Genomic DNA, 23,949 nt, shown 5'->3' on the forward strand with positions numbered 1-23,949 from the left:
AAGGAGAAAAGATTCTAATCGAGAACAAGCGACAGGGGCTGATCCAGGAATTTTCAATAGAGGGGGCGCTGAGCCACCGCTGCTGCACCCACACAAAGTCAGGCGCCGTTCTGCAAAAATACAGTCAGGCGCCGCTCTGCAAAAATTAGAGGGGGCGCGCCCCCCTCTAAATCCGCCCCTGAGCGAGGACGTTGCACAGCTGTTGTAGACAATAACGGTGGTCACACAAAATAGTGATGAAAGCAAAAGAACTGAAACAAAAGGAACATCTAAATGAAACATATTTCAGGTGTCAAATGTTACTGGTGTAATGAGAAAAATATGAGCTTTCTTCCAATGCCAAAATCTTTTGATGCTGAAAAATGGGTCTTTCCTTATACGAAAAATATGTTGTTAGCCTTGGATCTTAAGCTAGTTGAAACTTTGCTTCTCTATTTTAGTAACGGCATTAAGGTCCGATTTCTTGAAGCTTGGCTAGTTGCCAGGCTTCCTAAGTCAGCAGGTTATATATAGCCCACTAATGTGGATTCATTTTATTGATATATCTTTCTAGGTGACGTATGGTATGAAACTGTAAGCACTGGTATATAGGACTAACTGGGCTTAAACCAGATGGCTTAAAAGAAGCCTGGCCACTAGCCATGCTTTGAGAAACCAGCCCTAAGAATTCACACAGATGAAAAAAACAAGTTGTAATTGAAATAACCATTTTATTTGATTTTCACCCTCTCTCTTTTTAAAAAAGGTTTAATTACTTGTATTATTGTAGTCTCTTCAGCCTCTGCACTTATTTAATTGATGCAACTTTTTAATACATATCAAATAAAAGAGAAAACATGTTATATATAGCATAGTTGAATGCACATGTCTTGGCTGTAAGCCTATACAAGTTTGAATATGCTCAAATCTTAATTATTTTGCAATGTAGTTACATTGTGTGTGGGCATCCTTTAAACCAAATACTACTCATTATTTGTCTGCAAAATTGCTCACTAGTATGTACAATATATTGTACATAACTCTAAATTATATTAAAGTAGTTCAGATGGTGTTTACTCTTAAGCTTCGATTTATAAAAATGACAAATTCTGACTTGAAATTCAAACAGTATGTTAATTTAACAGCTAGATGCCATATTTTTGATGTTTAATTCAAAAGTACACCAGCTTATGCATGCTGTTCAAAATGTTATGAAACAAACTTTTGATTTGCATTACATTTACATGATTTGACAAAACTTGCACAGATGCACAAATGTTCATTCATATACCACCTAAAACAGGAATTACATCTAAACGGGTGTCTCTAATGTAAGTGTCAAGTGTTGCTACTTGGAATAAAAAATAATCTAAAATGTGTGGCTAAGATGTAGTGAATCCTTCTTTTAACAATTATTCTACAAACATGATACAATATACACAATGAATTGGACACATGACACGATTCCTGAAACATATTATTATTATAATTTATTTTTGTCATGATTCGGAATTGATTTTAAAAGGGGACATTCTGAACTGAAAAGCTAAATAAGACATGGACTGCTAAACTAAAAATATGTCTAAAATATTTAATTGTCTTAATAAAACATTTATTCACAAGCAGAAAAAAATAAAGCATTATTGTAAAAACCATTACTATCTGCTTTTAAAACACTTCTATGTGTCTTATTATGACTAATTCCTATGAAATCATCAAGCCTATGATTCAAATAAAAACCCCATCTACCATTTTGGCATGAATCGCATGATATTGTGATTCTACTCAGGGAATTCTGAAGCTACAACATAAAAACATTATTTTCTTAACCTTTAAATAATCGCTCTTGTATACACTTATGTACATAACACAATTCTCACTCAGTAATGTGCATACCTACCTATTGGAATTGGAGGGTTGTGTAGTCAATAAGGGATACTGATAATATAGCACACATAAAAATAAGGCAAGAATTCAAATTAAAGGTCTACTTATGCACGGAGCCTACAAGTAGGCATAATTGGCACAAAGTTGCAGCATTATTGTTACAGAGAACATATAATTACATAATACAAATGATAATTAAAAAAAACAGTGCACTATGACATGATTATATAATACTAACCAGATGATGTATAATTATACTACATGATTATCTCTTTCTAATTCCTCTGGTGAAAATTCTTGTATATTTAGAGAGTGCACGCCAGCTAAAAACAGCTTCAGAATGTTTGCAACTTTAGTGACTGGCCTGTAATAAATAAAGACTAAGTATTCAAGTCCTTTTTAAAGAACATGGCATGTATTTATATAGATGGACCAAAAAGCCGATAAACACTGAATTACTGCTGCTGTGATCATGCAACTTACAACAATCTTTAATATCTCCATCAAAATCCACTACAACTGTTATATTAAGATGGTCGAGTTTTATCTCACAACAGCAGCTATCAGAAACAAGATCTCAGAGGCTGCATCAAACTATGAACAGGTCTTAAAATCTCACTGGCCAATTAAATGAATGTATAGAAGTGATTCTATACTGTGGTTCACCTCAAGTTCGGTAGTGACGTCAATGCTTTTTCGCAGTTGCACCGCAAACATGCAGACAAACTACCATTGTACTTGTACGCTCTGCTCGTTTAACTTTATGCGCGCAGTTCACATCGAAATACGCACCAACATCACTACCAGACTTGAGGCGAACCACAGCAGAATAAATATATGCCATCTTCTTTCAAAAAGGCTTGAATGGACTAGCACACATTTAAGCTGAAAATGGATCACAAAGCACCATTGATTTCCAGACATCAATAAAAAATAGAAATGTTCCCTTAATAATTACAACTGTAATCATTAAATGCAGCACCATATTGAAAGTTAGTTTACACTTTTGTAAGTATACATGCTACTTAACTTACAACTAAATGTACAAAATGTATAGGTCGTTTTTTGAGGTTCATGATTGGGTCCCTTCTGTACTTGCTACACACAGATGATATTAATGGCGACTAGTGTTTGTTAAGTGCTTTTACCTTCCTCGAGTTAATGAGATCTGCAAAATTCAGTGGTCGCAGAATTAAATAGCGCACACTGAATCAAAGCCCTGTCGTACAGACACTTATAATGGCAGTGTGCAGATACACATGCGAAACAACCAGACTCAAGAAAGGCAAATACACTATAGAATACTATTTTAATGTTTGCTTATAGATGGTCCATAAACATAGTCTGTGCCACAAACCAAATTAGGAACCTCAAACGTTCAATATTAGAAAAAAATTCCAAATACACTTTAAGCACAGAAAAATACACCCAATATATTTAAAAAAAAATGCTTTAAAAAATGAAAGTAATCAGTAGCAAGTATGAATATGAAGAACCTATAGGTAATAAAAAGCCAGAACAAATAATTGCCATTATGTACATCTTTACATTTATATTAATATGCATTCATTAAACCAGTCCCATTTGGTAAATTATTGTCTTCCTTGAGTTGTATCCCCTCTAAATCTATTAGGTTGTACACTGGTTACTTTTTGACACACCGACATCTACTGACTCGTTCCGTAGACTACCTGCTTTGAGTGTTTGTGCTTGGTACGTCAAATTGGCTAAATTCATTGAGGGTTGTCAGCCAGAAGCTGTATTTATTCCTGAAGAAGAAACAGTTGCCGCGACCATTGCACTCGATGAAAGGTGTTGCACGGAAATCTTCTAGACAAGAACCGGGGCTGGCAAGAGGGGAACCGCCACCATCAGCACCTGCAGCTGTGTACTGTTTTGGAGAGGGAGAGAAAGAGAGTGATGAAATTGATACCGTTGTATTCATGGCACTACTAATACCTATATAGGTTGTTAATTTAGGGATTCAATCATGTTCATCACGGATTCACAACGATGCGTCTGCATGGTTTACTTCGCAAGGGCAGAAGCTGTGTGAGCGAAGTAAACCACGCAGATGCGCCGGATGCCTACCTTTCGTTTTCATTTCAATCATCAATTTATGATAATTGGACTATTTTATCTATTGCTTTCTTTTTAACATTTGTTGGTAAGTCTTATTGGCAGATATAAATAAATAAAGCAGATGATAATGATAATTTTAAAATACTACAAACATGTTAACTGATATTGAAGAATCATCCAAACTATCAACAAGGATAGCTGAGTGTAATCAATATCATAATTATTCTTTCTCGTTTAAGTCAAGCTAAGATGTGGCCTAACATCCACTGATTTATGATCAACTGGATGAGCAGAATCCGTTCCTCAACAATGTGAACTCATTTAAAAAGAGAAAAGATGTTTACCTTTGGTGAAAAGTGTGTTTCTTGTAGTGAAATGTGAGTTTTGACTTTGAACAGCTTGTTACATTAAAAAGTGTCCTTTTATATTTCATACACATAAATAGATTTACTATGTTCTTTGGATTACCAATGAGAAAAAACCCCAATGTGTGTGTAATTTCATTCTAGCCTGTTGGAAATGTTTTCTTACATTATTATGTTGGTGCTGCTTATTATGAAATTTGCATTAGCAAACACACAACACCCTTTTTAGAAACTTAACTAACATATCTTGATTTCAATCAATTTGTTTCAGGTAAATAAATTTCTGAAAAAGAACTAGTATTACCGTAAACGGTCGCCTAATGGCGCTGTGGACTCCCTTGACATAACTGGAATTTTAGACACAAACTAAAAGTGCCCTCACCAAACAATCCCACCAGCAAATAAGGGCACATACCCTTAATTCTTGTTGGGATTTTTAGAGGTGGGAGCTCTCTATCTGAAGAGCTTTGTTTCAAAAACCCGTTACATCCACTTGCCCATTTTTGAGAACACATCAAAATATTATCAAAAAAATCACTGATATATGGGGGTTTGCAACAAAAGCAGTTTTTGGCAGGATGCTTGGGTAGGATGAGCATCCTGCCAAAAACTGCTTTTGTTGAAAAACACCTTATATCAGTGATTATTTTGATTATTTTTTGATGTGGTCTCAAAATTGGGCAAGTGGATGTAAGGGGTTTGAAACAAAGCTCTTCATTTGTACATCAAATTTACCCCAAGGCAAAGGAGCCCAGGTGCACCATTAGGCGAACATTTACGGTATATCACTTTCAACTTACCATTGCAAAACTGTAGCCTATCCAAAGACTCTCCCACCTTGCTGGGCAGTCAGGTAAGCTTGAATCCTGACTATGTACTGCTAATACAACTGATGGCGATTCACACACAGTGCATCGACTGATAAATGGTCTGATGGCTGTACCTTGTACAGGCATCATAGGTATAGCTTCTGTAGTGGACAACCAATATGATTTGTCATTGCGATTGGCATAGTTACACACACTGTTGAAGTTGCAGAATATGTATGGCATAGTGCTGAACCTGGGTAGACAAGAGCCGGCAGCACCTGTTGAAAGAAGTGAAATATCTGTTTCATTTTCTGTTCCTTAAAACAAGTATAAAACCAATGGTTAAGGGCCATGGAGCTACACCATACATTTTGTGATTGATTTTGTAATTGTTTTGAAGTACACTTGCACCACATCTGAGTAACATTAACATTTATATTTGAAGGTGAGCATTACATGAAATTCTTTTTACATGGAAGGATGCCCAATGAGGATGGGTTCAACTGTTTCAACACTCAACAACATTTAGGCTAGATACACTTGCTTCCAATATTGCAAATTAAAGTACATTTACAACAATCCATGAAAAAGGTGGTTTTTTTTTAAACGAAAGAGCGTTTTTACAATACATTTTCCCACTTTAACCAATCAATCCTTTGCGCGGCGAAGAACATAAAAAAAATACTATTACATACATAGAGCAGATTAACTTTGCCATTTGGGGTTTGGGTAGAGATGATTACTGGGATCGTAATTACCATTAATTACTTGTCAAACTTTGGTGCAAAATATATTTGCTTTTACAAACTGACAAGGAAAACAAAGACGATGTCAACATTACTTGTCTAAGGGCCAGTACATAGGTCGATGCTTTGCATGTTTTGTAGTTGCAACAGCAGCAATAGTGCTGCCGCATTTTCTCGCAGCAGCACAATTGCTGCAGCCACAAAAACTTTGCGAGGAAAAACAAATCCCAAAACGAGTTTAGAGGAATATCTCCAATATGAAAAATGCACGTAGCCTTTATGACTTTATACTTGCACTTACACATCACTAAAATATGTGAAAGGTAAAAAAAGTTAACCAGGAGGGTGAGCAGGGGCAGGGTAGAGCCCAAAGGAGGGGCTCAACTTGTGATTTTCCTGCATATTTGTGTGTGGGTGGACTGTATATTCTACTTACCTAAATCTTGATGGTGTGCCCTTTCATTGCCCTCTGTGTACAAAAGACTGTAGCCCTCCCATAATAAATTAGTATTAGCTGGACAGCGTGGTACCCTTGTGCTTTGACTATGGCGTACAATATGGAAACCACGAGGTCTGTAGATGCCTGGACCACCTCCTTGTCCTGGTCCACCATCAAAACCTCTTGGACCTGCACAGAAATAATAAATATTATGTCATTAATGGTCACTTCCCAAATATAAAACACATCAAAAGAACATTTGTGAGCCATCACATCAAAACCGACCACTTTGTGGCTGGCTTCATTAGCGGATAACAATGAAATTTGAGACTGTTTTTCCTCATAAAACATTTTTACTGTAGCTGATTTCAACAAGTAAGGTGTCATTTTAAAGCTAAAAAACAGTAGTGTTTCCTAGTGTTTAAATCTCACATTTTCATTTCTGCCACAAAGTGGTCAGTTTTGATATGATGGGTCACATTTAAACAATGATAATCCAAGGCCCCTGATGTGATCCCAATTGTAATTACAATTGGGATCACATCAGGGGTTTTTGGAAGTTCTAAATTACAAGATGATCTACATAATTCCAATAAAAGTTGTAAAAAAGCTCAAAAATCACAGAACGTCCATTGATAGCAATAAAATATATTTATCATAACATGTCAGCATGATGGAAAAAAGCAACTGACTGTGACATTCTCAGCTCTGTTTCTGGTGAACATATATAATGCAGGCATGAAAACTGGTCTTGGGGAAAAAACCACTGAAAACCATGTTTTTTACCATTTTCTGTGAATTTGATTCAAAAATAGGCTTAAAAACGCTGAAAACAATAACAAAAAATGCTGAAATCAGCTAAAACGCTGAAAATTTTTATGCTTGATAATGGAGAAATAAGGGTCAAATTCTGGCTGGTAAAAATTGACGCTCAATGCAATATTGTATTATCTCCGTTTTATCTTTTTGGCTTCATGTCCTACTTGAGTCACACTGTCAACTTTAATAGACCTGCAATGTTTCACTGGTCTGTGACCTTATAATTGTTTGTTATCACTGAAAAGCCCATTTTTTCTCCTGAAATTTTTGGTACCAAAATCTCATTTCTGTCAAAAAATAGCGATGAAACAGTATTACAAAATCATACAAACGTCCACCCTCCCCTTTAAAATATAATGGTGCATCTAGAAAACAAGGAATATTTCTTACCAGCTAACCCTGGCTCTCCTGTTACACCTCTGAAACCTTTGCCGCCTTCATCTCCTGGTCTTCCTGGACCACCTGGTCTGCCCAAATCCCCAGGATTACCTGGCTCACCATCCCTACCTGTGAAGACATCAAACAAACCCACAATATAAACTAAATGCAAATCACACTCACTTACGAGTCCAAAGCTGTAACCAGGGAGGGTCATTTTTTTCTGTAAAAATGTTGAAAATCAGCCCTTTTTTGAAAGAAAGGTTCACAAAAAGTCCGCTGTTTTTCCTTGAAATTTTGATACTGGCCCCTTTCTAAAGGAAAAATTCACAAAATGTCCGCTGTTTTTGTTTAAAAAAATTTGAAATTAAAGGAAAAATTCACAAAAAATCAGCTGTTTTCCTTTAAATTTGTTTTGAAATCAGCCCTTTCTTAAAGGAAAAATTTACGAAATATCCACTTTTGAGCCTGCCTCACCCCAATAAATCCTGCCTATGGGCCTGCACTTATCAAATCATGTATTTAAGGATTTACCCATTTATTATCACTTTATTTGTACCTAAATAAAAAAGTTCACATAACTGCAATTTGAATATTTGACATTTGTCCTGAAATACAAATTGCCCCAACCATGAGTTACAGTAGTCAATGTGCAGAAATTTAAAATTTCATGCAATAAAATAAAATCCAGCAAATTGTTTCACAATATAAAAAAGCAACAAATTTGCCTTATAATTTACCTTTTTTTTGGAAGTGTAAAATTCCAAAATAAAATGCATAAATGTGAAACAGTGGAAAATGCAGCGAATTGATCTTTTCTGCATTATATTGAACAATTTCAAAGTTTGAAAAAATACAGTGGTTCATACTGCAATACCTCTGGTTTAAAATATACCATTGATGTGTACATTTGGGTAAATTGGTCCATGGAATTGGTAGCATGAAATTAAAAAGAAAAAACTCACAAATGGTATTTCTGTTAATGATATAGAAAGCGCCATTTAATTTCTTCACACCATATTTAACTCTACTATACCTGGTCTTCCTGATGGCCCAGCTCTTCCTTGTGGACCTGGTCTTCCTGGTTCTCCTGGTATACCTATATTGCCTGGTTCTCCTTTGGCTCCTGGGAACATATCTGGCGTTTCTCCCCTTTCTCCCTTGAGTCCATTGTATCCAGGGACACCTACAAACAAAACATGTGCACATCTTTTAAGTCAATTCTGATTGACAAAGAGTCTGCGGTATTGAGATATATTTACAACAATTATATTGAAATACAAAAATAACATTTCCCATTGTAAAGATTTATACCGATCAAAAGAGTGTCCCTTTTAGGAGCTAGTCAATACATTCAGTCTGATGCTCACTGTCCAGTATAAAAACATGCCAATGAAATACATATTACCACTTTAAGTACAGCGTGTTAATACTGAAATTAATTTTAGGCACAATGTTGAGATAATTAAGTCATTAGTCTGTTGTCTTATCATTCACTTTTGTTAGGCCTAAAAAATTGCTTGATTGGTGTAACCCGACCTACCCTAAAAGTAGGCCCGACAGAAATAAATAAATAAATAAATAAAATTTAAAAAAAAGGAAAAAAAACCCAAAGCCTTTATCAAACGCAATTTACAGTTAAAAAAATCCCTACCTACCTACCCTATTGTTTTATCTTACACCAATCAAACAATATTTTTAGGCCTTATACTGTTTTGATCAAGTTTGGTTGTTCATATTTGCAATACTCTTATCAAGAAACCGTAAGTGTGAAACTCATTTTGTAGAAGTTAAATCCAAGGAGTTTCCAAATTAAATAACCTCACCAGACTTCCAACTGTGTGACAATTACTTGCAAATCACAAGTCTGTCATCTTTGCCTTTATAGCAGATGACTGTACATGCGGTTGCAGTCCTAAGCCTGTACATGCGGTTGCAGTCCTAAGACTGTACATGCGTTTGCAGTCGTAATACAATGGTACACCTCTTAACTTAATTACTCCCAGCTTCGCCTGTCAGCATTTTACACTTATAGTAATATTATTCTTCAACAAGCCCTACTAAACACCTGGTAAAATGTTAGTCAAACTTCATGAATGGTTATTAGATTATTAAATAAAAAAAATTAAATATTGTCAAATAAATCACTACGAAGCCAAGTTTAACTTACCCACACGTCCTTTAGGACCTAGAAGACCTTTAAGACCTATGCCACCATCACGGCCTGGTGGTCCTGGGCGACCATTTTCTCCAAAGTCACCTGGTGGACCCTGTTCTCCTGTAATCAAGTAATACATGGAACTATTTAGTGTTTAACTTTCTGTCGTAAGTGAATATATAAGATGATTTCAGAATTTAACCCTATGAGAACTACCTGCCGATTGGCCAAAAAGAAGTTTTCATTATCAATTGGACCACCCGGTTGGACCAATCAGCAACATTGTTAGAATAATTTCACCACACAAAAACATTGGGGTGAATTATTTGCAAAGCTCCATTCTGATTGGTGATTAAAGATCACACAATTGACCAATCAGAAGCAATGTTAGAATGGCAGGTAGTGCTCAGGGGGTTAAAATTGTGTGCAGTGTATACATGCAAAATGTACATTTGTGGGTGGATTATGGCTGAAAGAGAATACGATAAATGGAAATGTAGATGTATGTATGTATACCGTATAGCTATACAGATTTCAACAACACAGAATCCAAAGCAATCTTTGGCCACCAAGTTCTCATTTTAATACATGATGTGTAACTATTGATTATAGTGTATCTCGTCTCAAGGTGAGAGCAACACCATGTCGGGTTTAGCAGAGGCAGATTCGAATATGTGCGTTTACGTGGTTGCATCGCCAGCGTACCGACAAATCGTTCTTCTACATGTGCGTATATGCCTCACAGGATTAGGTTAACATATCTAATATGAATCTGCCACTGTGAAATCCAACATGGCGTTATTCTCAACTTGAGATGAGACACACTATATATGTCCCTTGCTCAGATGGTCATTCAGGTGACTGTTTAAATGATCCACCCATGGATTGTCCACTGCTTTCCTTCTCCTGAATCAAACCCATAAAGCTTCTCTAACAAATTTGGGATATTTTCTCTCTTCTCTGTTGAGGATCGTTTAACCTCAATCACCTTTGTGAACATTTGATTCTGCAACTCTTGAAACGCCACTATAGAGCAACTCTAGAAACATCACTAGAGCAACTCTAAAAACACCACTAGAGCAACTCTAGAAAAACCACTAGAGCAACTCTAGAAATACCACTAGAGTAACTCTAGAAATACCACTAGAGCAACTCTAGAAATACCACTAGAGCAAGAGCAACTCTAGATATACCACCAGTGCATCAGAATCAAGACATCACTCATGATTAAGAGACAGGACCTATTTAAAAATGTTGAGACTCTAACATCTGGATGTTTTTGTAAATTTAACTACGAAAATGAGTCGATTCCAGACTTGTAAAAAGAAGCAGTCAAAGAACCTAATCTGATGATGGTTTCTAATTATGTGATGTAAGGCTTGTTCAGACAATTGCAAATGAAGTTGAGCGCAACTACATTCAAAAATAAACTTATCAGTATAGTGCACATGAAGACATCACAAGTAGCTACTTGCGAGTACTTTCGACAATTTTACATGTAAGATATCTTACATATAACATGCTCAAGGCCCTAGTGAAGACTCACAAGTAACTTGTAAGCATCATGACCTCACGTTTACCAAAACATGAATGAAAGTATAATAGAAGAAAAAAGTAATTAGTAATTCGTAGAGTTGATGTGAGTTTGTTTATTTGTTGGTATGGAAGATAATAATTAAAAGTTTATACCTTGTATTAAACGTTTTCACATTCAACTTAACCGTACATAATTTACATTGGCTCCAACTTCAACTAGTAGGATTTATTTGGGTATGGAATTTTTTGTTATGTTCACCGTATCAGCCTTGAATTTACCAATGAAGGACATCCTTAGTTGTGAGTGAACTTACAAGTAAGCCATGTGTGGACACACACTCGCTAGTAGTGAAATTTATTAATCAATTGCTGGATCGCAAGTTACTTTCAAAAGCATAGGCTACCGTCTAAACACATTCAGATGGCATGCATGCTCTCTTGATTGCTATATGATTGTTGGCCATACTTGTGATAACTAACTTAACAAATTTTTTATATCCTAATGGTTAAGAATGTCACCTATGCAATTAAATACCAAGTCACCCAAGTACTTTTAATACTAAGGCACATGCCAATATACAAACTTAACAATATCCTAATGGTTTAAACCATTAGGATATTATTAAGTTGGTCTATTAAAACAATGTCACCCACACTTTGAATACCAAGTTACGCACCAATATTGTTTAATGTATTCTTACATACCTCTGAAAAATTGTTTTGTTTCGACTGATTTGAAAATAAAACAAATATTCATTTACCAAGACTATCACATGTACCATATTCATTCCATTAACCGCCTATCAACATCATTTTGGTTGGGTGCTTATTTTTGACATTGTTTACATATTGCAAACGTAAACAATTGCCCAAAATATTGATTTTAATTGTATAGATGGTTCCATGTTTAAAATGTAGGTTCCTGCACATAATAATAGGGGATCATGTGTAATAAAGTCGCTTCGTGGCCGCTTATAGGGGCATGGGCGGTTAATGAAACAAATACGGTAGTACAAGCATACATAATTTATGTCAAACAAAATGCCAAGATACATGGTGTGTAGAAATAAAAAAACATGCTACAACATACAATGATCGATATTTGGAGTTCACATGCTACCCACAAAGACAATTTACATGGATAAGTTGTTGAAAAAAATGACTTGTGCAGAAGATGTTTGAATTTGACCATCTTCATTTTATTGTTTATCTCAAAGCCCCAGTGTGCATTAGTAAAATTGCCCGCTTTTTGTGTTATCTCACCTGTATTGAGTAAATTTCACCTTTTCCACTGTTTTTTATTTATTTCTTCTAAATCCTTAACATTTCACTTCTAACATCGTCAGACGTAAAAATAGCATAAGTCGTATATCTCAATACAATTCTTCATCTGAACACAGGGAAACTATATACATACATTTTTGTCAAAAAGCCCCTCCCACATTTTTGAATAAAAAAATTTAAGTAAAAAGAGAAATAAAAAAAATGCATTCTGCATTATGGTTTCAACTTTGAAATGGCTTTGAAACAAACTAATAAATTAAGATGGTCTTATAGAATTGGATAAAATTTTACATTGGTCGATCAATTTCCAGATATCACCTTAACTTAACTGTTGGGCCTACTTTGAACCAAAAATGATGTGTTTGTGAAATGGAATATTGTGCAATGTGTACAATACAAAACATTCAGTGTACAATTTGTGAAATAATGAGTGAATATTCCATCACCTGTGTTGCCCCATGATACAAACGTAATCAAACCACAACCAGACCTTGCAGTTAGGTTTCATTACACTGGTCTGGACATTAATTCTGATGCATGGCAGTCCACGATGCCTCTTCTACATACAGTCATAGTGGGGGTTGATCCTTCATGTAATTATTTCGTGTAATCTAATCCTAACCCTAAGCCTAATCATAACCCTGATCATAATCCTAATGCTAACCCTAACCTTAACTTCATGTAAAATTACATGAAGGAATATCCATAGTGGCACCAATTGGTAAATTCCAAAAGATTTGTTTTACCTCTATTGTTTCACTCAAAGGCTATATAGTATACTTCATTGTGACATTCAATTTTGCTCAATCAATATTTTACAGCTTTTTGCACTGCAATCTGTTTTCCCATCTCTCTTCTTTTAGACATTTCAATCACAATCGGCACCACAGACCCCTACATTTTTAAATGTATTTCAAAATACCTGCAATAGTATTTTTGCTTTCGGTGAGTCGGTGACATCAGTAAGTTGAGGCAGATATTTTGTGCGCGCATTTAAGCGTTGTCGGCAAATGTGTGCATGTGTACCTCAGCACTTTGAGTTGAGCCCAATGAAATGTGCACTGATGTGTCCGACTCGCCAAGAGGATAAATACTACAGAAATATGCGCAACTGTTACTGAAAAAGTAACTAAACCCGATATTTATGAACCATGGCCAGTTCTTAGTTTACTTCTGTATGTATAAATGTGGTGATATACATCCCAGATTTTCTTGGCACAGGATAATCAAGACACAGGTTCAACTCATTTAGTGTCGGATATTATCTTGGATATGACAAATTGTAGTTATGGTCTAGCAGGTACTTCTCAGGATAGCTCTACAATATCTATATAGAATTGAGACCCAGTTGATAATCCCATGCTCAAAGAATATATGTGACAAGATCTGGTCCTCCATAGAGGCCGCCAAAGCGTCAAATTTGAAATTAAGATAAAGGCAAAAATAATGAGTAAAAAACCCTCAAAATACATAAGAAAATAGTCTAAAATAGACATCTCAAAACTTTAGAACCAAGTATGCTAGACATTTGGTGTTTTCAGTATATGGTATCATAATGATTTTATAAGGTAATATTAGTAACTCAATTTTCAAAAAGGCCTTCTTTGGCCTCCATGGACCAGATCATGTCACATATGGACATATTGACATATAATGAAATAAAATGATCCAGTAATATGTGAAAAATACACTTGTCACTTATTGAGGACACCATTATGTTGATGAGATTTGATTGCTAACATGAACATGTAGAGTGATCTGGTGAATGTTGATTTCAGGGTTCCCGCACCTTGAAGCCTTTAAAATTGAAGGACTTTTTGAGGACTTTTGAGAAATTATACTTTAGGTAAAATTCCAATTTTCAAGAACTTTCAAAGACCTTGTGCACATTTCCAGGACTTTCAAGGCCTTGAAAATGTCAAAATCAAGGACTTTCAAGGACAGGAACCCTGTGATTTGTGTGCTATGAATGAAGTAGAATAAGGTTATTTTCTCACCAGTAGGATCACCTACACACAGGAAACAAGATCATAAATAAAACATGTAATGTCAGTTCTTATTTGAACAACAAATATATGCCAAGTACACAGCATGCTCTCAAGCACATAATAACTGCAATAATTTTTATTTAGTTACCCTTTTGTTAATATTATTTGTATGTATAACATTAAGCACAGAAATGAAAATACAGATCAATATTTTGAAACGGCAGACTCTGTTTGTGTTGGTGTGCGTCGGTATTTGCCTGCAAAGCGAGGACACACGCAAGTTTTTTTACTCCAAACTGCTGTCTTACCTGCAACTGAGGACAGTCCTCTGTCTCAAACTGCTGCAATAGATTTGAGCGATACATGCTCAAAAACGCGGACCACGTGTGTAAATAATACAGCCAGCAGTTGGTGGCTAAAATTCCGTTTCATATCATATATACCCCCAAAAAATCTGCCATTTTAGTACACGGTGCGTAGGGGTGTGTGGGGGTACATTAAAATGTGTCAGACTTGATTTTTTTTCATTTACTTTACAGAAACACAAAAGCTGGTAAGGTTGGTATCTCAGGAAGATGCCAAAAAGCCTAAATGTGTTTTGATTGAGTCCCTCATAGATAAGCATAGGACATGTGTACTGTGTGTGAGTGTGAAACCCAATTTTCTTTTGTGGTTTTTAATTGTGTGTCCATGATATGGTTGGTGAATCTTAAAAATAAACTAGAACTTGAACTAAATTCTTATCTCAGTGCACCTGAATCTCAGATTTCTTGAAGAAACTGGTGGAAGTATGTTATCTGTGTTGTCTTGCAGTATGCCTCGACTTGTTTTGGCACTAGCAAGTTGGGGAAAAATAATATATTAACCAGCCTGATAGGGGCTTTCCCTCTCCCTGATACTGGAGTCTTTTAACTGCGCACTAAATTGCGAGCAGCCAGTTAGGCTGCTGATGTTTCAGTTTTACCAGCAGCAAAGTTACTTGCAATTGGCCATCTGACTGGTATGTGTTAAAGCCCCGGGGTTAAAGCACTTTGGTTCACCATAGGTTCGGTAGTGACTTGACGCTCCTCAAGTAACTAATCACACATAAAGTTAATCACACAGAGTATACATGCATACTACAAGAGCGGTTAATTGGAGCCCTTACAGCGGAACAGTAAAAATATCACTGACATCACTATCAAACTTGAGGTGAATCTGACATTTAGCATATATCAGCATATTATGTCGATATGAATTTAAGCTACCTGGCACACCTACCTGGAATTCCTGGCTGACCATTTGCGCCTTTACCACCTTTAGGGCCTGGGAAAATAAATGGAGTTCGACCTGGCCGACCAATGTCACCACGCTCTCCATCGTTACCAGGCTGTCCTATGAATCCTGCTGGACCTGGCTGTCCAGGACGACCTAAAGACAAAACAAGTTGTACAGGGTTACAAAATTAAGGTCAATTATTATAAATTATAATAGTTATATAAAATCATTTGGCTGAATAGTAGGACTTGGCATAGTGTAGAACTATGTGTGATCCATGCATGCAATAATTATAACACATAAATTCGCTATAGAAGTAATGACGTAACAGGAGTAATTACCATAGCAATAGGTTAAAACAATTTTTCAATATATCGCTGCACTACAAGCAGGTTGCACTCATCCGGGGGCACTTGTATTTTAAGGTGGACACCACTCGCTCGTGTAAAAAAACAAGTAAAAAGGGTTGTTTTTCAGCATTGGGCAAGTACAGTGCTGTACCTGTTTAGGGTGTCAAAAACACCACAAATCAGGAAAAAGGGTATAATTTTCCAAGTAAAATACTTACTTAGGGTACCAAAGTTTAATGGCAAAAAAAAAAAAAAAAAAAAAAGGGTGAAATAGGCTTTGTTTGGCTTCTATCAGAACACATCGTAGGGTAAAATATTAAGAAACATCAAACTACTAATATCAAACAAGATCCTGAACATGAATTTTTAATTTCTTAGTGTTAAAAAAATGGCAAAATACTTGTTTAGGGTATGTTTTGCACGCGCTGAGTAATACTCGTTTAGGGTGCGTTTCAAGAGTCCATGTACATGAGCATGGTGTCCATCACATAATGTAAGTGGCCCCCCGGGCACTCATCACCTGTGTATGTCTGCAATTATAGATTGAATACAATATGTGTCTTTTTAAGATACTTATCTTACAGATGCAAGTGATCAGCATGATATGGTCCAATACAGAGGTACTGTGTGAACGTACTAGTGCAGTGCGATATATTCGAAAATTGTTTTAACCTATTGCTATGGTATTTAATCATATTACACCATTGAGCAAGAGATGCCCCATTCCATAGCATGTGGTGTAGTATAGATTTTCACTATGATTTCTCTAGCTTGTCTACTTTAATATTCCATTTGCCTTTTGTGTTAGTTCTATTTTGAACTTAGTATTTCAACATTACACTTTGATGTATTTGTACGATCCCTCAGCTTAACTGGATACGAGTGTTCATACCAAGTTTGGGCATCTGGGAAAAAGACATAAATAAATCTGAAGACTTACCATCCAAGCCTGGAGCTCCTGGGAAACCTGCTTCTCCACGGTCACCTTGTTCTCCTGAACCACTACGGCCTGGATCACCACGTCTACCACGGCCTCCAGTTATACCAGCATTGCCTGAAAAAAGGATGCAAGTTTTTATTTACTTGAGTCGGCAAGGCTAAGATTGTACAGTCCAGTTATCACTTATTGAAAAGAAAATATATATTATTGAAATACATGTTATTAGAAATATCACATTATAGTTTGATGTGATCAAAGAGATTATAACCAGAGAATACTGACTCTAAATCGCTATGTATGTTATGAATTGTGGGATAGGCTTTTTACGACAGGAATTCATAACAATTAGTGGGTTTTTAGCAGGTTTGCCGTCTGTCAAGCTTTCGTCAGGAGTAGCTCTTACTTCTTCGGGACAAAGCACCTAAGAATGAGACATGTAGCCATTTTGGTTTGTCATTCATGGAGGGCAAATCTCCTGCATTTATTTTGACAAGAGCCCAAACTCTTAACAATAATTTGCATAGTGTTACAAAGACTTGAGCATTCAGTGCGCAGTTTTCGCACATCACGTTACATGCATGATGCTAACAACAATACACTTTATATCATAAGTTTGCTCTGCACATAGTAAATTATCCGGATGTACACTAATTGACTTCCATGAGCACCACGCAACCATGGCGGAGTCGGTTCTTGTTGGTTCTATCACATTGGCTGTGATAGAACACATGATATTTAAATCATAAAATTGATTCAAGGTTTAAAATGCATTAAAAAACAATTGACACACATTACGTACCTCTGTCACCCTTTTGACCAGGGCTTCCTGGTCGTCCATCTAAGCCAGGGAATCCTGCATCACCACGTTCACCAAATGGACCGGGAGGACCTGGGAAACCTTGGCGACCTTTGAAACCATCGGTACCTGCAACAAAGAAATGATGTTACAATTGCTATCTCATCTCATATTATATCAGTTCCTTGTGTGATGACATTAAAGCATGACAACTGGGGGAAGGGAAGTAGGAAAAATTATTACATAATCTCTAGTGCTGATAGCGCTTTAGTATGTCATAAGTTTATATCCAGGATCACTATGGACCACAATTGCCTCACCCCAATGCCATAGTTCAATAACCTCAATTTAACAATCACAGAGCAAAATTTGACCTCAAGTTGCGGAGTATGAGTTTGTGTACCCAAATTTTCAAAGGTCATTCAATGAATGTGCAACTGTATTGGGGTTAAAGAAATGTGCCCTGATAGATGAACATGTTGTGGATCCTAGTGGATAATCAGTAGAATTTCATTCCCATATTATCACCACGTTATGACAAAATTGGTTTGATCGTACTGAAAATGTGTACGTCACTTGTTATTACTTAGTTTTTACATTGGGGAACCATGTATAACATAATAGAAAAGTAGGAGTCACTTTTAACTGTGATCCAATGTATTTGAAAAGCAGATAATTCTTGTTTGTTTTGTACATTTCTGGATATTTAAGAGAATAGCCAAGTTTACATCACTTAGCCTTTTACCGTCCCATAGTGTTTCACAAGTTGGTCTGATAATTTATTTTCATTCTATGTGCTCTTCATGCGATGGCAACATTAATATGGTAAATTACTTGTCTGAAACATGTTAATGATAAAGAATGGGGGAGACACATATTTTTTGGGTTTAACCCCATGTGAACTACCTGCCGATTGGACAAAAAGAAGTTTTCATTATCAATTGGTCCAATCAGCAACATTGTTAGAATAATTTCACCATACAAAAAAATTCTGATTGGTGATAAAAGTGCAAATATCATGTAATTGACCAATCAGACGAAATGTTAGATCGGCAGGTAGTTCTGACGGGTTAAACCATGGTCATTCAGAGCTGCTTCCATTCTTGTTCTTCCTTTATTTGATGTGAGTAGTGTTGTTATAACAAGCCCAGGATCTTCTTCCCTATCTATATAATACTACCAGTCTCTGTAGCCACCATCAACTTGAGGAATGAGTGGTGCTAGTGTGTTAAAGCACTTGGGCCCCGGGGACCCATAAGTTATAGCTGCATTGCTGTCAGCATTTCGGGTCTCCTACACATCTTGTTAAGGAAAATATATTACTCAAAGCTTTAAATTTAATTAGAATTAAACTCAGGGGGTGTAAAAGGGTAAATTTTTGAAAATAAATCTGGCCCTTGACCAAGTGTTTGAGGGCTTGTGTGCAGCACTGCACATTTATTAGAGCTCATCTGCGGAATAGGCAACGGAAGGGATTAAAAAATATTATTTTTCCCCCTAAAATAACATCATCCAATTCTGGGAATGTAAAAACAAAACAAAACAAAAAACATTACCAGAATTTCATTTTTCATAACTTTATTACCGGTATTCTGGAAGATATCAAAGCAAACTAACCTCTTCCTCCCTTGCTTCCAGGAGAACCTGGGAATCCATTAACACCTGGTAATCCTCTGTCACCTACTTGACCTGGTGATAAACAAAAAGAAATCTTGATTATTACTGATACAACAAACCTTAAACCACATGTACTATCATTGTGATATCTGACCATGTTAACAGACTATTTTAACTATACACTGTATTGTATAATTAGTACTCTCATTTTCCAAGTGGTATGTATACACAGGAATCTGTATGCAATTACCCATCCTGTTTCAACTGACAGTGGAAAAGCAGAGTACAAATCATACAGCCCACATTTTACTGGGTAAACCAGATATACTGGATGATAATGTGATATAATTAATCAACATACCCTTCAGATTAAGATTTTTTTTCCCCTTTTGACCCAGACAGTAAAATTATTCACCTTTTTTGTTGGGTGTGGCCTTCTTTTCCCTGATCTTTATCTTCAAATATATGTTTCTGCCATACTGGGCAGCATGCTTTTATTTATAGGCTTTTTAACCTGGATTATGTATTTTATTTGAACCTGGTCCCATCAGGACCCAATTGTGTCTTAACAATGGAGCGTCCATTTAAACAAGCTTGCTATATTACACGATTAGTATTGTCATTGCAAAGTTTTTAAACTTACATAAAATACATTGATTTTGCAATTGAGAAAGCAATCTATTGGTAAAAATTAAATCATGCTGTTGTTTTCAAAATCCTACAACCACATGCAATGACCTCCTTGTGACATATCAATGATGATCATGCCAATGTATTACCTGGTAATCCGGGGAATCCAGCTGGACCTGGGAATCCTGGATCTCCATCTATTCCAGGGAAACCTGGTTCTCCTGGCTGTCCATCATCACCAAATGGTCCTCGTAGACCTGTGGAAGGAATAAAACACCACAATTAAAAACACATCATTGGAATGTTTAAACTGATACTGGTTGTTATTGGTATTTAATAGGTTTATATAAAATTGTTGACCACTTTCAGTTGCTTTTTTCTTATTTGTCTGCAGTTCATTTTTAAACAGAAATTGAATCAATAAATTTTTAAACAGAAATTGAATTGAATATGTCAGAAAACTACTCATTTTGTTTCAATTGGCAGCGAAAGGAACATATGGAAAAACATCTTTTAAATCACTAGTTACTCCATACCCTTGTGGTACTGTCAAAATTGAACTTTTTATGCCATTCTTAGGTTTCCTCAAAATTTAAATGCATGAAAATATTTGTGTTATTGTTTAAGTTTCTTTAGATATTAACTTGAAATTAAAAAAAAAATCAGCTGAACAGTGATTTTAGTATTATGCATTACAAAACATATGGATAGCTACATAATTCATGAGCAAATTTAAGTGATATAACTGCACCATCAGGTTAACCCTACATCAATTAATATAACTCTTAACATTTTAGGATGACCATGAGTGCACACTTGGATCATTTTGTTGCATAGAGTGTGTTCATCTGTATTCAGAGGTGTGAGTCACCACATATAAAAAGAGCTGAAAACAGCAAACCAAAATCTGGTAAGATCCTCTACTTTTGTACAGAGCAAGTGTGCAAGAAAAGCTGAAAATCCCCCCAATAAAAAATTGAATATGGACTTAAAATTTTGAGCACGACTCCTGGGAACTTCGTCCCTAACACATCATCATCAGTCGGCTGCGGAGCAGGCGACTACAAGCTTTCTCCAACCATGGAAGAAAGAGATAAGAAGGAACCACAACGAACGCATTCACTTTGTCCACTCCCTTTACCGACATTTAGTTGACATTGTTATTCATGAGGATTTACTTTGATCAATACCCGCGTTAAATAGGTGATTGGTATTGTATTCCATGTATTTGCATGTCTTCTGGAGCGTGTGTGAAGGATGATTTGAACTAATGACCTTCCGTGCAAGCACCCTATAGGATTTTCTTTGGTGGCGTGATCATCGGTCATTGATGGCCTACATCCTTTTCTTCCATTTTGCCCAATTTTTCCGAACTTTGATGACTTTTTTCTCAGAGTTGGCAGTCTTTGGCACTGAAACGAGTTAGCTAGTTACGATTATACACATATAAACTATTAAATTAAACAGGTTTTATGTACCGGACTCAACCGGAACATTGTGCATTATTTAAGAACATTTTACATCTATTTTTCATCGAAAAAGTCACCAAAATCTTACCTTATTTGCTAAAGATGAAACTCAGCAAAAAACGGCCGATTTTGATTACCTTTTCGATGTTTTATAGGACATTTTCTACACAACACGATCAAGAAAACAGTTTGACTGTAGATCCCAAAACAAAGCTACTATACATGTTCAGAGCATCAGTGAAATTCCATAATCTTACTTCTGGGTAGCGTTTGTTTGTTCGTGGATGGGTTTGTTATAAATTTTTGCCAGTAATGATTTTGCCAAGCATCGATCGCGGTAAATGGATCATACATGAAAGTAAGTACCATTGATAGCTTTTCTTTTCATGCGTCAATAGATAAGCGGATTAAAACTTGGCCGATCGAAGTCGTTGTGGTTCCTTCTCATCTCTTTCTTCCATGCTCCAACTAATGCGATCTTGGGCAAGCGAAACAATTTTGTTTGGCTGCAGCATCCCTTCAGTATCTCCCAGGAGGTGCTGGACATACTGTAAGTACAGTGTGCTTGTGGCCGTCCGGTTTCCTCTTCCCATGTGGTGGAATATAAAGCGCATATTCTTTCACAGGCTCGCCATCTCACATGCTCGTCCCTAACACACACTCTCAATAATACTCGCCATGTATTTGCATACATACTTCCATGCCAACACAAAGCACCGCTAATTCCACAGATAGTCGTGCATGCTGTTGTAAGTGGTAATGGCACTTAAATTGAGGATTTGAATCATTACAAGATCTGGGCGACCAATCAAAAGCGAAATCCATTTAAAGATGCATTACATTATTTTAGTAGGCCAGAAAACAGGCCGGGCTTTCCGTAGACGCCTGTGTTAAGCCTTTTAACAGCAATCCAAAGTCAGTAGTCCACTTAGGGAGCTAGCAAACAGGGAGTATGGTCATTGAAAAGATCCGATGTGGAAAATCTATCAAATAAATACAATCAGGTGTTTTATTTATAACTGTAATAGCTCGAGTATATATGTGATGGGCAAGTGGACTATGGGGAAGTCTACCACGTGTCTCGTCTGCTTTTGCGACCGCATTCTCCCACCCCTTACTACTTATTCATTTCACAAACCTGCAAAACCTGGGTCTCCAGGTGCTCCATCAGATCCATCAGGTCCATAAACAGGTTCAGTGACATTTTCTGGTACGAAGATATGTTTTATGCCTTGTGGTCCCTTAGGTCCAGGATTACCCTGTTCACCTTTAGCACCAGGTACACCTGGAACTCCTGGTCGTCCATTCGAACCTTGTATCAAAACAAATTTACAACACTTGGGTTAAGATATGCATGATTTAATGGCACATGTAATGTCACCTTTTATCTGTAGATAAAAGGTGACAAGCGATATGTTACACCAAACAGTTGGTTGGCACTTGTCATGGTTCTTTACCCAGCAGTGTGTGTGTTCATCATGTGTTATTGAGGACCCATACTATGAGCATCAAGCAAACTCATATACTGAGAATATTGAACACCAAGATTTTCATATGTGACACGATCTGGTCCATGGAGGCCAAAGGCAGCAAATTTGAAATTGAGATAAAGGCAAAAATATGGAGTCAAAAAACAAAATAAATAAGAAAAGAGACTTCACAACTCTAGAAGTATGATAGACCTTTGGTGTTTTCAGCATATGATAGGCTTATGTTAGTATATGGTAATAATTATAGTAACTCAATTTTCAAAAATGCCTCCTTTTGGCCTCCATGGAGCAGATTGTGTCACATGTGTTGTTACCTCAAGTACATCAAAAGACACTTGTGACCTTTGTGTGTATTGTTGTAATCTCATCTTTATGGAAAATGTTTGGTAAGAATTCAGAATAAAGCTTTAACGCGTATAAGTCTAGAATTGGGATTAGAGATGGGAGTAGCAGAAATTTATAATCTCATTTAGAGATATTGGAGTTGAAATACGCATTATGGTTAGAGTTCAAATTTGGAATAGATGTGGTCTAATATGTTCAGTAGTGCAACAAGAATACAAGAACAATTTTTCTCTTAAATCATTCAAAGCCGAGGAGGTAGAAAGAGGAAAGTTACTATTATGAATTATGCATCATACCTGGAGTTCCTTGGAAACCTTTAGGACCTGGTTCACCTGGAATACCAATTAGACCTGGTTCACCCTGTAAGAAAGGACAAATATAACAATAAAAACTTGAATTTTGCTGTTCTCCGCTTGTGATGTTGACCACCACGCTTCAACCTTGATGCGTGTTGTAAAAACACCCCCCCCCAAAAAAAAAATTTTAAAGAAAACTTTAGACATTTTTTTTGGTTGAAAATAATTTTTTTAGAAACAATATATACAAATTAGCTCATCATAATAACAAATATTCAAAGTAGACCCA

The 23,949-nt window shown here is 36.3% G+C and overlaps 1 protein-coding gene across 1 annotated transcript in view; it reads right to left on the reverse strand.

The window, feature by feature from the left end:
* Positions 1–690: 690 nt before the first annotated feature.
* The window catches only part of LOC140154477 (uncharacterized), a 103,426-nt gene continuing 80,167 nt past the window's right edge, over positions 691–23,949 (reverse strand). Inside the window, exons 29-42 of the mRNA XM_072177044.1 lie at positions 23,661–23,724; positions 22,668–22,841; positions 20,210–20,317; positions 19,431–19,502; positions 17,817–17,942; positions 17,018–17,131; positions 15,731–15,880; positions 14,480–14,491; positions 9,675–9,782; positions 8,541–8,690; positions 7,517–7,633; positions 6,305–6,496; positions 5,114–5,400; positions 691–3,757 (exon numbers count right to left, since the gene is read on the reverse strand). Coding sequence (XP_072033145.1) covers positions 3,554–3,757; positions 5,114–5,400; positions 6,305–6,496; positions 7,517–7,633; positions 8,541–8,690; positions 9,675–9,782; positions 14,480–14,491; positions 15,731–15,880; positions 17,018–17,131; positions 17,817–17,942; positions 19,431–19,502; positions 20,210–20,317; positions 22,668–22,841; positions 23,661–23,724 — 1,878 coding nt within the window. The 3' untranslated portion in view covers positions 691–3,553. The remainder of the gene's footprint in view (positions 3,758–5,113; positions 5,401–6,304; positions 6,497–7,516; positions 7,634–8,540; positions 8,691–9,674; positions 9,783–14,479; positions 14,492–15,730; positions 15,881–17,017; positions 17,132–17,816; positions 17,943–19,430; positions 19,503–20,209; positions 20,318–22,667; positions 22,842–23,660; positions 23,725–23,949) is intronic.

Source organism: Amphiura filiformis, chromosome 6 (assembly GCF_039555335.1).
Source record: "Amphiura filiformis chromosome 6, Afil_fr2py, whole genome shotgun sequence".
In the NCBI taxonomy this organism is placed as follows: Eukaryota; Metazoa; Echinodermata; class Ophiuroidea; order Amphilepidida; family Amphiuridae; genus Amphiura; species Amphiura filiformis.